Source organism: Aythya fuligula, chromosome 2 (genome assembly GCF_009819795.1).
Source record: "Aythya fuligula isolate bAytFul2 chromosome 2, bAytFul2.pri, whole genome shotgun sequence".
Taxonomy (NCBI): domain Eukaryota; kingdom Metazoa; phylum Chordata; class Aves; order Anseriformes; family Anatidae; genus Aythya; species Aythya fuligula.
In genome coordinates, this window is record NC_045560.1 from 114,324,325 (window position 1) to 114,340,115 (window position 15,791).

General features: G+C 35.9%; 1 protein-coding gene across 5 annotated transcripts in view; it reads left to right on the forward strand.

Moving 5' to 3' along the window:
- The window catches only part of NOL4 (nucleolar protein 4), a 193,456-nt gene that overhangs the window by 105,877 nt on the left and 71,788 nt on the right, over window positions 1-15,791 (forward strand). For all 5 annotated transcript variants that reach the window (XM_032182971.1, XM_032182973.1, XM_032182972.1 and 2 more), the window contains one exon: window positions 3,042-3,325. In XM_032182971.1, coding sequence (XP_032038862.1) covers window positions 3,042-3,325 — 284 coding nt within the window. The remainder of the gene's footprint in view (window positions 1-3,041; window positions 3,326-15,791) is intronic.

Consider the following 15,791-nt stretch of genomic DNA (forward strand, 5'->3'; position numbering starts at 1 on the left):
TCTGTAAGGAACTACCAGCACAAAACCAATATTTTTTTTCTTGACCTTTTTTATAGCAATACATATTTATGTTTATTTGCAAAAGTGAGCTTTATAGCCCTTGCAACCATGCTCCTGAACATTTTCCTGACAGGCAATCTTTCCTGTTTCTAACAAGCAAGGTTAAAAGACTATAAAAGCCAGTTATTTGACTTCAAAGTAGGACTGAGATTTACCATCAAGTAACAAAGCTTTTTCTAAGCAAAGCCAAAGTCATGTATCTACTGTGTTATTATTTCAAAGTAATATAATATGTGACGACATTTATTCAGCATAGGAGTTTTTCAGTGCTTGTATTTTAGAACAAGTATAAAAGGTCTGTTTATTTTTTTTGTTTCATTGTAATGGTCACACACAAAAACAGTTTTAGTTGTCAACCATTCTTCATATAGGGAAAAAAAAAGGGGGGGGGGAGGGGGGGGGGGAAGAGAAAGCTTTATTGTTTATGATTACAAGCCAAAGCTAACAGCCTTGTTTTGGACTTCAGTGTTTCTGGATCTGGCTCCAGACACAGATCCCTTCCTACTCCATCATTCTCATTTAGCCATCTGTATCCTTTCAGTGGCTCCTCTGTGCTGTGTGATCCAGGACACTCAGATGCCAGCAGACAAAATTGTCCTAGGGGATCAGATTTGAGTGCTGCAGAGCAGGCAGTGCCCCCAGCTTTTAGTCAGATCTGTGCATCCTCTGGTCACTCACTTGTTTCTCCCATTGTTCCCTACCATAAGGAATATTCTGAATTCTTCAAAGGGAGGAGCATCCCCTACCTGGTGAACAATTCAGCAATTGCTTTAAATAATTTGCAACTAACTGTCACTTGTTAAACTGATAATCAAGAAGCCAATTATCTGCTAACTGTCCTAAATACGAATCAGCAGTAACCAAAATGTTCCTCTCTTAAATAAATATATATTTTCCTGATATTTCAGAGCTTTTAAAACGAGTAATAATAAGTACAGTTATTTGTTTTGAAAAAAATAATCCCCCATATTTAAATGCCATTTTCCACTCCTGAATTGTAAAATTGTGTATTTATTTCTGAAGCGGCATTTATAATTTTAACCTTTTTTTAAAGTGTTGTTATTTTTAATGTATTATTATTAAGGCTGTTTAAGACTTAAGTCACAGGGCATGGTAGAAAGTTTCTCTTTCTACCTCTTCACCTTATTCGTTTATGTCACTGAAGTCTTCATGTAGCCCCAGGTCTTAAAATGAAAATGTGATCTGTTGCAAGTTGTGTTGGTGCCTAGCAGATAAAGTCGTATGCATTTAAAAATCCTATTCTTGGAACACTATGTCTTTTACTGTATATACATTTATATTTACATGCAATGTGATCTAGAAGTGGTACATACCAAAAGAGAACATGATTATTATATTTTTTTTTTAGCCATTAATTATAAAACATTTTGCAAACTCCAAAACTGTTCCAGAGCAAAAGCATATAAAGTATGCTTTTTATTATATATTTATTATATATTTTTATGAAACTAGATTTTTTTTACAGGTTTACAAAACAAAATCTTCAGAATTTATATCTTATGACATAGTACCATTGAATGAGTACAGCAAGCAAGACACTGATGTATGATGGCTCACCTATGGCTTTCTAAGTACTAAATTGAATTAGAACATTAACTATTTATACAATATTTTCTTCACTTTTTAAATTCTGATCTGAATAGTTGTGAATAGTTGTTTTATGCTATATTAACTCTGCAGAGTCAACACTTTGGTCAATCATGGTTTCAAGTGTAAGTATTTCTGAGCACATCCTTTCAAGAATATATCCTGGTGTCTTTTTAAATTCCATGTGTATGTGAATGTGTTTGCTTCTTTTCCATGGAAGATAATTAGGAGGGCACAATAGCAGCTGGTGTATTCAGGTACTAATATATAAAGTTCCATTTCATCCTGTACCTCCAGTTTCAGTCTGTACACATTCCTGGCTACTAACCCCCCAGTTTTGATTCCAGCTTCACTGTCTGTGATAAACATAGGCTTGTAGAGCCCTGGGCAGGAGTTTGCACCATTAGCTAAACCATGTAAGTTGCCACACAAGAGATGCTTTGGAGAACAAGTAAGCAAGCTGAGGTCCAAATTCTGCACTTGTTTCATCAGCTGAAGGATGAATTGTTTTATTAAATAGCCAACGGACTGTTTAGCAGTAGAGTGGCTGAGAAAGTAGCACAGTTGGCAAATTCCAGTGCTTACAAACACCGGATACACAAACCCAGAAGCATGTCAAGACACATGGTAACCAGACAATTTATCTGCAAAATCTTAATGCTAACAACACCAAATCCAGAGTTTTCAGATGTAACTCTTAGGCTGATAATTTAAACCTTTATTAAGCACTATTTTAAAAATGTATTATGACATATAGCAAATGAGCAAAGTGAATAAACACATGGGCAAAATGAAGAGAGCATCACTGCTTCTGGATTTGACTTTCCCAGTATAATCACTACTGCCAGCAGTGAATACATAGATATATTTACATTGTATCTTTGTAAGAGGATGTTTATGGATATGACATATGTTGCTCTGCACCCTTAAAACCTGAGAGCTAGAGTCTCTCTCAATACCATGTGCATCTCTGTTCACTTCAGAAATATGCAATACTGCAGTAGTGAACATGGTAAAAGAATAAATAGATCCATAGACATATGGACAAACAGATGGGTTAAGACAGACTTTGTCACTTTTTCCCTAAAAATCCAGTGTGATACTTAGCTTTTGTGTACACAACGACACTAAGGTGTCAGCCCAGATCATTTCCCTTATCTTAGTAATATTTAATGGATTTACATAAAGTTTTCACTTGAAAATGTGGAGGGGTGTGTGTGCACATTTTGCAGAAATGTACTGGGGTTAGTAATATAAACTTCTATATTACTTCTTACTTCTATTTTGAAAAACATTGTGAAGGTATAAACTATGTTTGAACTGGACAGAGATGATGATGTGGCATGTGACTGAAAATATATATTTTTTAATAGATGATTCAGCCGCAGAGAGTTTTAATGGCAATGAGACCGTGGGACACAGTTCCAATGCTTCAGGGGGAACACACTGCAGGGAGATGGCAGAAACCAACAGTAATGGCAAAACAAATCTGGAGCAGGATGAGCAGCCTCTGAACCTGAGTGACAGTCCCCTCTCTGCTCAGCTGACTTCAGAATACAGACTAGATGATCACAACAGTAATGGAAAGAACAAATACAAGACTCTCCTAATTTCTGATCTCAAGATGGAACGGGAGGCAAGAGAAAATGGAAGCAAGGTAAGATGCTTCCACATGCTCCAGCTATGAAGTGTGTAGCTTAGAAAAGGAAAAGATGTGAGGCCAAACCAAAGATTATTCCCAAGTATGCGTTTATGCAATGTGTCTAATGTTTGTCACATCGTTGCTAAAATGCTATACACAGATGTGTATGCTCTGCTGCACACATATGATGCATAAGTACATTAAGGTGTGGGTGTATATGGGTGTGTACATATAGGCATATATAATGTGCTTACCCTGGAAAAAAATATCACTGCAGTTCTCCATCAGACACAAATTTTATCAGTTCATTAATGGAGAACTGTCTACATTATCCATTTTAAATATATATATATATATATATATAATATGTATGTAATGTAATACATATACATATGTATATGTACTGGGATACATATCTATATGTATATTTATAGATGACCATCTCATTACATGTATTATGTATCTGTAGAATGAATCCGCATGAATGTTAAGTGTGTATACCCAAACAAATTACTACATGTGAATTAACAACATCTGAAAGGAACTGATTTGGTTCCTTCCTGATTGTTTATATTATGCAGGCACCTAACCTGAATTAGAACTGACAAGTTTGCTTTAAGAAGCTGAAATCCCCCGAGGGCTTTTCTCTGTAGTTGCCATTATGTGGGTAAGGAGAAGAGAGGGTGGTTATATTGTGAATAAAGACAGATCCTATGGACTAGACAGCTAGCTTGATACAAATATATTTGTCATGAGGGCATACTGTAGGGAGGGTGAAGAAATGACCTGCATCATAGCATCATAGAAATTATCCGTTGATCTGCTCTGCTCTTATTGGTCACAAGTTCCTGTTTTCCCTTATTTATTATTTTTATTTATTTATTTATTTTTTATAACTCCCAACTGGATTACCTCTTTTACAGTGGCAGTGATGAGATGTTAGTACTGGATCCAAATACTATTAATGCTGGTCAGTAGCTTTCAGTAGCACACTACAAAATAACCTGAGAAGATATACTTTGAATTGCCACATTTTTTTTTTTTTTTTGCAGAGCTTTGAAATAGGAATGATATGGAAAACCACTATTACTAGGTAATTCAGAAAGGGATTGTACATAACTGATGTCTAGAGAACAACAGTTATTTACACTAAAGTTTTAACTCCTGTCTTCATTGCTTGTGGAGTAAAAATAAAAACTTGAAATGTTAACTCAAGTGTCTGGTTTTGGTGGGTATAAAAAAGGGAGACAATATAGGTGATTGTTAGTCATTCTCTTTCTTGGCCATTCAAGTCGAGCAAATCATATATCCCCAAACTTTCTCCATCAAATTTTAATGAAAACTCATTTATGACTTACTTAAGTGACTTTAAACTTATTTGAAACTTTAGTCTTAAATAAGTTTTATTTAAGACATGACTTTAAACTCATTTAAGACTACAGCTATTCAGAACATTTTTAATAAAGTTAAAATTTGTAGAACAAGTGTTCTGAATAGCTGTAGAGTGTGTATACTCTCCAGTGCTGGATTTACTCAGTACTTCGACTATTGCACAGTGAGTTCCAAATTGGTGCGTATGAATGGTATTTTCATTTGCTCTGGGGCACATTGTTCCAGTGAACCTTCTATAAGCCAGTCACCCAAATACTGATAGACACACAGGCTCTCTTGCCTGAGGTACATTACTGCTTCTGCCATTACTCTTGTAAATACACAAATAAGCTTGGTGAAGGAAGGGAGGAATTTTAACGTGGGACTCATTTGTAGCTAAGACAAGAATATAGCCTAATGTTACATTTCCAATTTTAATCAGTTCCAACTCAGATGAAAAAAAAAAAAAGTTATTGAAAAGTGTTAAAATCTGTTTGTAATGAGTTGAGATGACAATCAAACCTGTCTCATTCTTTGTTATTCTACAAATTTTAAGAGGCCTGAATCATCCCCCACATCTATATACTCTTTCATCACTCACTGTCATCCTACCCACTCTATACTGTGAACAATATGCAAATTTACCTCCCTTTTTTGTCCTAGTGAAACTCATGTTAATGTTTACCGTTTATTTAAATGTATGATTTATTAAGTATGCAGTAAAGATTATTAAATATGGAGTGAAGACTTCAGGAATAACACTCCTGGGATTAAAAAAAAAAAAAAAAAAAAAGTAATGTCAGAGGTTTGTAAGCTAAGTGTAGAGTAAAATAATATTTTTGTGGCTACATTCTTATTTTACAGATGTATTCCATCCTTCTTAAATTTAAAAGTACTTACAGAATGTTTTTAGAAGTAACAAAAAACATTAGTGTGTTAGAACAGAATGGGCTATACAACACCTCAGTGTTTCATAAGCATACATATACACTTACATAAATCATTACTACTGGTTTATCTTGTGCAGTACCTTATGTGCTAAAGAGTCACAGAATGTTTTACAAGCCCTAGACCTGATCAAGGAGATCCTCTTGTGCTCCGCTGGTGATTCAGGATACTGTGCCACTCCAGAAGAGTGTTCTGGCTGTTACTGAGCTGAATCATTTTGGACAATGCAGAAGGTCTGACTCCTAGTTGGTTGCAGTACCCACTGGATGCACTTGAGCAAGGCAATCACAAGGAACCAGCCAAAATTTTATAATTTTCTACCAAAAAGGAAACAAAATAATAATAACAAAAAAAAAAAAAGAAAGCAGGGTTGGCAATAAAACAAATTTACTAGGAGCCACCTGTCAACTACCCTTTTTACGCAGAATACATCAAGTACATGTGGTGTTTGTTGAAGATATGTAGGAGTTCTAGCATCTAACAGCACCCTCACAGCTTCTGACCTCCATCCATTCACAGCTGTACAGTTATCAGACATGATTAGACCTGAGTAATGGCATCATTAGTAGTGATGGGTGAGCAAATGTGTTTAGCGTAACCTCTAATCATGTTTTCATGAGAAAAATCATCTGCAGTGTTCACCAAATATCAAATTGATATGCCACTTACTGTAATGTGGAATTCTTATCGTATCTTTTTGTGGCTGAGCTGAGAAAAGTTACATGAAAATATTATAAAATAATAATAATATTATAAAATAATAATATAAAAGTTACATGAAAATATCTTTTTTTTTTTAAATCTTTTTTTTTATCTTTTTTTTTTTATCTCTTTTTTTTTTTTTTTTTTTTTTTAATAGGGGGAAATATATTTTAAATTATTGGACTAGCATTGCAGGAAGTAATACATTATGCTTCCTTCAGCTTCTACAATGGCCTATTCAGCCTGCAGAAGATGTTGCTTGCCTGAGCTGGCCAAATATTTCTGAAACCTACAGGCAAAGGGACGGTACTAGGAAGATTTGTTGGCTGATGTGTTTCCTACCTGCTCTGTCTGAATCACCTTTTTAGATACTGTATCACATATGCTTTAATTAACTGAAAAGCACAATTTCGCTCGTCGACTTGCATTCATTCAGGCCTGACTTTAGGTTTAAAGATAACTTATGCTGCCACATCAGAGCCAAAAATAAATAAATAAATAAATAAATAAATAAATAAATAATAATAATAAAACATTTCATCATATTTTACCTCCTCCACCAAATCACAGGTATCTGAGCTTATTTTTTCCTGGAAACAATCACTTTTCTTGCATTGCATTTTACGTATTTGGTTGTACAACACTATTTTCAAGAGTTTTTCCTTCACAAGTAGTGGTGGGCTCCACCACTTGCCAATATAGCTCTGATTGATTATTTTGTACATGCTGTAGAAATATGATCAGAGGAATTATTTGGAGAGGGAAAAAAAAAAAAAAAAAAAAAAAAAAGTAGTATTTCCATCATATTTTCTTTGTAAATTGGACAGATAATTGGCAAATGTTTTATGAAACTGGTTACTTCTTTGTGCAACTTTGATTTTTAGAATATCCATCTTGTAAATGCCCGTTTTAAGCAGTTATACACTTATGCTATGTGGAAAGATGTCTAGATAGAGACCTCATTGTGAAAGTGATGGAGTACCAGATGCTGAAACAGGGATAATTAACATTTTCCTAAAATCAGTGCTATCTAATGTACGCAGAGAAAATCATTAGTGATTTGTAAGAAATATATATTTGGGGGGAATAAATCAGGTTTCCTTGTCTGAAAAGACTCTGATGAATAACTGGAGATTAGATAAGCGTGTGAACAAATTTTAATTCAACTTTGCAAACTAGTTGGGTGTGTATTTAGTCACTTTAGAGTACGACTTTAAAAACTGATGTTGCCAACACTCCTTAAAAAAGAATTATATTTCAGAGGACAATCTAAACTTTCTCTTTGAATCCTCAGTTTCAGGCAGTGAGCATGTGTGGTAACCTCTTCTTGGTGTAAAAAGACCACATTTTCTGTGCAGCGGAGAGGGTTTACAAATTGTAACATAAGCTTACAATCTGGACCAGAATGTTTACCATTAACTGAAAAAATGTTATACAAGGAAGAAATGTTTTTTCACAGTTTCCATTATATATGTATATATATGTAAGTACGTATACATTTATGAGTGTATATATAGGTTTTATAAATTTTTATTGAGCTGATATTAGGGAAGTGACCCTCCAATAAGACCCAGCAGTAGAACTTCCTACAACCATTTAGGGCTGTACTGAAATCAGTGGAGTATTGCCTAGTTGCAAAAATAGGTACATATATATCTTAACAGGGCTGAATCTCTGTACTATGGAAGAATTATAAAATTACTCACTGTAAATGTTCTGCAAATGCATCTTTGAATTTAAATACCTAAGCAATGAGATTTTTGATTTCAGATTCGTGTTATTGCTTTTCCTACACCATGTATTTTATCTTGAAAACTCATATAACTTTATCTTTTCCACATCATTCATTTCATGAAATATAGCAAGCCCAATCCTATTAAATGATTTTGTTCTTCCTGCATTGGGATAACAAAGTTATTGTGATATAGTATGAGAAAATAATTTTTTGAGATAAACAGCCATACCTATATTATGCTGTATATTCTACCTAGATTAATAAATACTTCGTCATGAGTGTATTGTGAAGGACATTTCTCATTTGTAAAACTTCTATTTGGAATTTCCCAGATAGAAACATGTTCTACTGGTCATGAAAGCCTAGGAGACACAATAAAGTGAGGTAACAAGGAGACACACAATGTGTGTCCATTTTGTCCACATACCTACTAATTGTAGGCAGTTGGCTGTCTTTTTTTCTGTCTGACTAAATCTGTGATACTAAAATTGGATGCCTTCTGTTCCTCCGGATGTATGGTAGGCCAAGCTAATATGCATTATCACAGAATCATAGAATGGCTCTGGTTGGAAGGGAACTTGAACATTATCTAGTTCTAACCCCTCCTGCCATAGGCAGGGATGCCACCCACTAGATCAGGTTGCCCAGGGCCTCTTCTAACTTGGTCTTCAACACGTTCAGTGATGGGGTATCCACAGCTTCTCTGGCCAGCATATTCCAGTGCCTCATCACCCTCTGAGCGAAGAATTTCCTCCTAACTTCTAATCTAAATCTCCCCTCCTTTAGTTTAAAACCATTCCCCCCTGTCCTGTCATTATCTGACTGAGCAAAAAGTTGCTCTCCATCTTTTTATAATCCCCCTTTAAGTACTGAAAAACTGCAATAAATGGTTATGGTTATGATTTGCTTGAGTGTGTAACCGGCTGCATGGAGAAGTACACAAGATTAGTAATTGTTCTCTAAGTCTGTAAAGAAAACCAATTTTAAAGGAGAGAACAGCAAATAATGATTGCTGCATGCAGTGACCTTCAATTATAATGTGCAGAGCATTATAGTTACAGTGGCTCACAACACTGCAGATCTTTCATGGGGTTTCTAAAAGGGAGTTCTTGCTTTCTGTTACTCCTTTAATACTAGACTTTTTAAAGTGTTTCTTAACTTTTTTTTTTTTTTTTTTTTTTTTTTTTTTTTTTTTTTTTTTTTTTTTTTTTTTTTTTTTTTTTCTTTAGCTTTATGTGAAGAACAGTATTGCTGTCATAGGTCACTGCCAGGGGCTGTTTGTCCCCAGCTATTGAAACCAAACTATCGTTGTACTGGATGCATTTACACTGCTGCAGGTTAGCCTGGCAGGCTATAAGTGAGAAAGATCCCAGTCTAAGATGGCATTTAAAGACTATAACCTTGCCTGGGATCTGAAAGCCAGAGCATATGTGAGATGCAGAGTGAAGAGTCATTTGAAGTTCCTGCATGTCATTCTAGGTTAAACTTTTGTCATCTCTGCTGGTTAGTCCAGCTGTAACATCTTGCAACATCTATTTTTCTGGGACTCACCATTACTGAAGAAAACATATGGAATCCAGGTGATCTGACTGGGAAAAAACAAACAAACAAACAAACAAAAAAAGCAAACAAACAGATAAACCTGTTGTAATCTGATGCTACATGAATCCATTTTCCAGAAGTGCATGTGAATTTAGCCATCTATAGACTCCATATCTCTGGAGTGAGGTAGAATGAATTTCAGTGTATTTCTTTCCTACTCTCCCTCTCTCTCTCTCCTCAGTTTTATCAGTAAAGTAATATGAAAGGTCATTTCTAATGTCCAGTGAATATCACATCTGACATTGGGTTTCTGAGGCATGCATAGTCACTCTCTATCCCTATGATTTTTTTTTCTGCAAACCTTGTTTGCAGGTTTGCCTTAGAAAATGCTCAGAATGTAAGGATAAGGATAAGATATAAGATCACTTTTTTATTTTATTTTATTTTTTTTATTTTTTTCCCAAAGCAATGGTGTCCTCAGGAGCTACAGGGGACTTTTATATAGGCCAATAGTAGCTTGTTGAGACACTTAGGATGTAATTAAAAAAAAACCAACAAAACCAACAACTCTTGATGAAATGTGAAATGGATAACCACCTACCTGAGGGGAAAACTGTAGGAGTTTGGAGTGTTTAAGGAGTTTACATGTTTATAGAGGAGGAGTTTGGTGTGTTTAAGAACAATGTTAGAGACATTATTTACCTTTCCTTTCCTCCTTCTATTTATTATTATTTCCTAGCTAAAATGTTTCTTATTTCTTTTTTAATTCATCATTATTTTATATTTAAGTGTCATAGTTGGGTTTCAGACAAATTGCAGCATTGTCACATAGGGCTTATATTATATATATGGTCACCTCTGCTCTAAGCAGGAAGGAAAGCTGGAAAGGGTAAGATAGAAGCATCTTGTCTTTCTAGGGTACCCTTAAGCTCTACAGGTTGGCTGTTTTGGTACATTGAAAATACCCTTTTGCCCTTCCAGTTTACACTGCCAAGTGTCCGTGTTACAGATTATGAATATGGATTAGGAGTTAGTTAAGCCCTAAGAAAGGTTTTTTTGACAGCAGCTCATCCTCTCCACAGAGCTTCTTGCCTAAAGTTGAATCTCACTTCTTATATTTGGCAAAAGAGGAAACTAGATTTGTTTGTTTTTAATTGTTATATTTTACTTCAGTTCCACAGTCAAATATAAAAAGTGTTAAAACAATGGCATATTTTACTGACTGCTGTTTTGTTGATGAAAATATCTTAGGAGTCCAGGTGTTTGACAGCCTTATTTTATGGTTTAAACATTAAGCCTAGGAAAAGGCTCAGAATGAAATTCTTTATGCTATTGTTAATGACTAGCCTATGAGGAGGGAAACAGTGTAGGCAGGACTTGTTACAACACTTGGTGACATACCAGATTTTGAGACAACAGACAACAATGTAAGAGTGGGGCAGAATACAAAACCAATGTGATATGCACTTTGTGGAGCATCAAGACATCAGCCCACAGTAGGCTGTAGCACTTCAAGGGTACAGCCTGATTCCACCATTCCTACCACAGCACCAAGAAGAGGATGGTGACTTCTTCCATCTGCACCTGAATTGTTATCTGATGGATTCCATCACTGCTGCTTTTCGTTAAGTCCCTGGAAATAGTTTATACCGAGATTCAAAAGTAGAAGTGATAAAAGAAGTGAACTGAAGGTGAAATCCACCCCTGTGGCAATCATGTGTAGGTGGTGCCTGGCTACATTGTCTTTTGGTTTACATCTTACATCTGTGGTGTGTGAAGGCAGGCTGAAATGCTCTGTTGAACTATGCACATTGCTCTTTCTTTGCTGTGCTTGGATTTGTGCAAAGGTAGAAGGCACACCAGTGTTTTCCACAGTTGCTTGGGAGATACACTGCAGTGGAAACAGATAGGCCCCTTTTATTCTACATATGGAACAAATTAATGAAAATAGCAGAAAGGAGTTTTGTGGCATCCTTGTTTCCTAACAAGTAATCTGCACAAGAGTGAGAGAAAGTAGCCTGTTTTCTCTTTCCTATTGATTCCTACTTCATACATAGGGTTTCTATAGGTTGGTCTCCTTGTAAAGACTGAGTCCTTTATATTTTGCTTCAGTATTTTATCAGACACCGTGGGTTTACTTTCCCCTACATTTAGAAAATGAGAAAGTTGAGAAAATCACAATTTTCTAGCTCCAGAAGTCAGCTTATTGGTTGTTGGGAGAAAAGCTCATAGTTCTATGGAAAAAAAAAAAAAGGCTTTTTTTTTTTTTTTTCTTTTTTTCTTTTTTCTTTTTTTCTCCTTTGATAGGAAAATTGTTATATGCCACTGAGAGTCTTTCTGGTACCAAAAATTTGATGTAGTGTAAGGATCCTTTTCCATTAAAGAAAAAGTTTATAAGATAGTCTTTTCAGACTTCTGATTTGGGGGTTACCCATAATAAATGTCTAAGCAGATTATTATGAAGAGAAACAACTACAGGTGCATGCAAAAATTAGTGCAGTGTTTGTCAGAAAATATGAATGCTCTAGGATTTTCTAGCAGTCACATTCATCAAAGCCCTTTGTCTATGATAACATCGGTTCTATGTCTAATTCCTCCCACTGGAAGTACATTTAGTAGCTGTTTTTCATGTTCTGTGAAAACTCTTGAAAATGAAATTGGTTTCCTGCAGGGCATTCATTACAATGATGTAAATCCAGAACAATTAATCTGAAGTTGATGATGTTACTTCATATTTACATATCTGTAATGGAGAATACAATCTGGCTCCATATGCATATGAAACCCCAGTTAATGTATAACTGGCATGGAAAAAAATAATTTTTAATGTGACCTTTTATAAATTTTCTCAGATTTTTTTTTAAAGGAAAAAGTGCACTCTGGTCAAGTAGCAGACAGTGGTGCTGTTGATTCCAGATTGCATGCGTATTACTCATAGATCCAGCTGTCTGTCTTCATTTTCACTCACCTTTGGAGCCACTGGTCCCTCATACTGAAACAGCAGCAGTTGTACCTGGAGGGGATACAGGACTTTGTCCAACTTGTTTTTAATGGCTGGACATCCGTTCAGACAAGCAAGAAAGCTCTCAAGAGCAGCAACAATCAATGAGGTAAGGTGTATGAAATTACTATTTTCTTCCCCGTGTACAGCCAAGCATTTTTTATAATCCAGCAGCCTGGGAACCCATGTCTGTACCTTTCAGGAAAATTCCTGTTGACTTGGGTTTGTTCCTGACAGATACCTTCAGGGCTGGGCCTTGTTACAATTAATAATATCTTCAGTGCCTAACTCTTGCTTTTGTGTGTCTTTTCTCTTTTCTTAGGAAGGAAATTGAATTTGTGTTCAAGTCCTACCGGGTCAAATGGTTCACAGCAGCTTTTTCTTCTGTTATCACAGCTCCTCTACCAACTAGAGAAAGACTGGGAGCAAATCTTGGTCTTGGAAGATTAAATACTCTTTGATGGTAAATTGAGCAAGATATAATGGGGCAGCAATAATTGCTACTCACTGAAACTGTATTTAGTCTTAATATTATTTACAGCTGATGAACTGTCACTTTTTTATTTTTCAGATAACAGAGGTTGAAGAACTGATCCTCAAAGCTGATTTGTGATGAATGGCTTGATAATCGGCTACTTCCTACACACTGCATTTCTCCAAAACTATTCTGTTATTTAAGAAGTTGATAATCTCCAAACTATTCCTATTTTTTTCTTATGATACTGAATTCTTTTCTATAAACCAAGTCAGCTGCTGAGGAAAGAAGTCAAGATTTTATTTTCCTTTTTTTTTTTTCCTTTAATGACTTTTATACCAGCATGTTGCTGAGGTTTTAAAATAAATATATTTGTTATTAGCACTTACAGACATCTCCTTCTCTAATCTTGTATTTTTGTTGAATGAATGCCAGTAGTCAAATGTCTTGCCACATATTTGACACACCTTCAAACATACTGTGCTTTTGTTTGCTCTCCATTTTCGCTCTATAGCAGTTCCTGGGAATAATCAAGCACAATAGAACACTCAATGCTTCTTTTAGATCCTCACTTATTCAGGGAACTGGATTTGCAAGGTTACATGAGAGTGGTTTTAATAATAGAGGAAGGAAAGAGGGGGAAGTAAAATTCACCTTTAAAACTATTTAATCGTTCTGCTCTCTTTTATCTTTCTTTTTTTCTTGCTTGTTTTGTATCCCTCCTTTCACTGCTTTGGCTTTTTCTGTTAACTATCCTCTATTCCCCTCCATTTGCTTCCCTTTTTCTAGGAAGACCTAGCTGAAAGTTTGTGCTTGTGAACAAAATATTAGATGTAGATAATAATACCAATTACCAGAAAAGAGGACTGCAAGGAATCGCCAGAGTTACTGAGTCCTCTCCTCTGGAAATGGCAACCTATGTTATAGACTTTTAGTCCAAGAAGGTCCACAACAGTTCAGCTCACTAAAAGCCACAACATCCAAGAAGTTCTGATTAATAACCTTCAGCCTTCTAAGAAACAATAGTGGTGCAGCTGTAACATGCCATGGAAAAAAAGTGAGGCACTGATGCCCTAGATCCCTGCAGCAGCAAGTGATTTGCTAGGTGAATTTCCCAGATGGTCCCTTTCATTTCCTACAGAAGAGGGAATCAAAACCAACAACCTCCAATAATCCCTATCACTTTGCTTGGAGTTTTGTGTGCCCTACGTTTCAGCAAAACATACTGCCTTACATTTTACCTCTAACAGTGACTAAGTTTGAATACCTCAAATACATGACAAAATGCTGCTATGTTATTTACCAAGGCAGGGAGGGGACGGTGATGCAGGTAAGCAGTGGAAGCTGTGAAATGTGTGCTGTGTAAATTTAACACAACTAAACAGCATTGATCGAATAATCTTTCAAAATACATGACAACAACTAAGCCATTGCCTGTTATGTAGATTAATGAGCAGTATTCTTTTGCAAGCACAAAAAATCCTGGAAACTGGATTTGAGAAGTACATATACAACATTTACTTTTCACTGGGCACTGATGACAGAGTATGAAAGCATAACCAACTACGAAAATATTCTGCCAAAGGTAGGGGCCTATAACAGTTGTGAGTTTTCATTCCAAACATAGAAGTATGACATAAGATGAAACATTTTAATATTGGGTGAATTCTATATGCATCTGTTAGCATACTAAGCTGCTGCTTCTTGGAACTCACAGTATTTCTGTATACTCCAGCTGTTACTTGGATCTTTACATGGTACAACCAAGTATTTCCCATACATATGCTCAGCTGTTTTGGTCACATATTGTCATTCTAGGTGTTCCTTCACACCTGTTCAGTCTGTTTTCTTAACTCTTCCTATCATGAAGATGCCATGAGCTACTCCCTGGATCTGATGAGTAACAATATACATGCTGCTCTGTTCATATATATACACATATACACACAAAAACATACATACATACTTTGATATATATGTGTATATCTATTTATCTATATATCCTTTTTTCCCATTGTCTGATGAGAACAATCCTATCCAGTGGCAATGACTTGAAGTTGAAGGCATCATACAGATGAATCAGAAGCATCTGAAGTTCTCATGTCTCTTGTTGAGGCACCTGCAATGGCACACACCTAATCTTTGTGTACAGGTGCTCCAGTAGACAAGAGTGTGTGGGTGTGGTTGTCTTCCTTTTTCATTTTAATTAAAGTCAGGATGTGATCTTGTATGTTGCTTCTGACTATTTTGTATTCAGTGCTTGGGTAGAGGTTGTGTTGTAGTGTGTTTCCTCCTTTCATATTTCTCATGGTATTTGGGAATTGTCTGACTCCATCAGGAAGATCCTCTGCAGAACTCTTTGGAATTTCTGCCCTGTACACTTTGCCTTTGCGCACCTGTGCTGTGCTGCGTCTCAGGCTGAATGAGAGAATCTGCAAGAGAAACGGGGAAAGGTGAGTTGATTTCCTTAGTGGTTAGCATCAATGGCCCAAGTATGGCATGTCCTCAGTATTACACTATGAGCTCCACATGAGTGCTCAAAAGACTGCATAGATATTCTTTTGACCTTTTGTACTGAATCAGTGATATTTCTTTTTTTGACCCCTCAACCTTCCCCCCCCCTTCCCAACCATCTTTGTACAGTTACTCATAAGCTCTTAAAAAATCTTTTACAGATGGAACTCCGTGGGACAGGGCCTGTACCAAA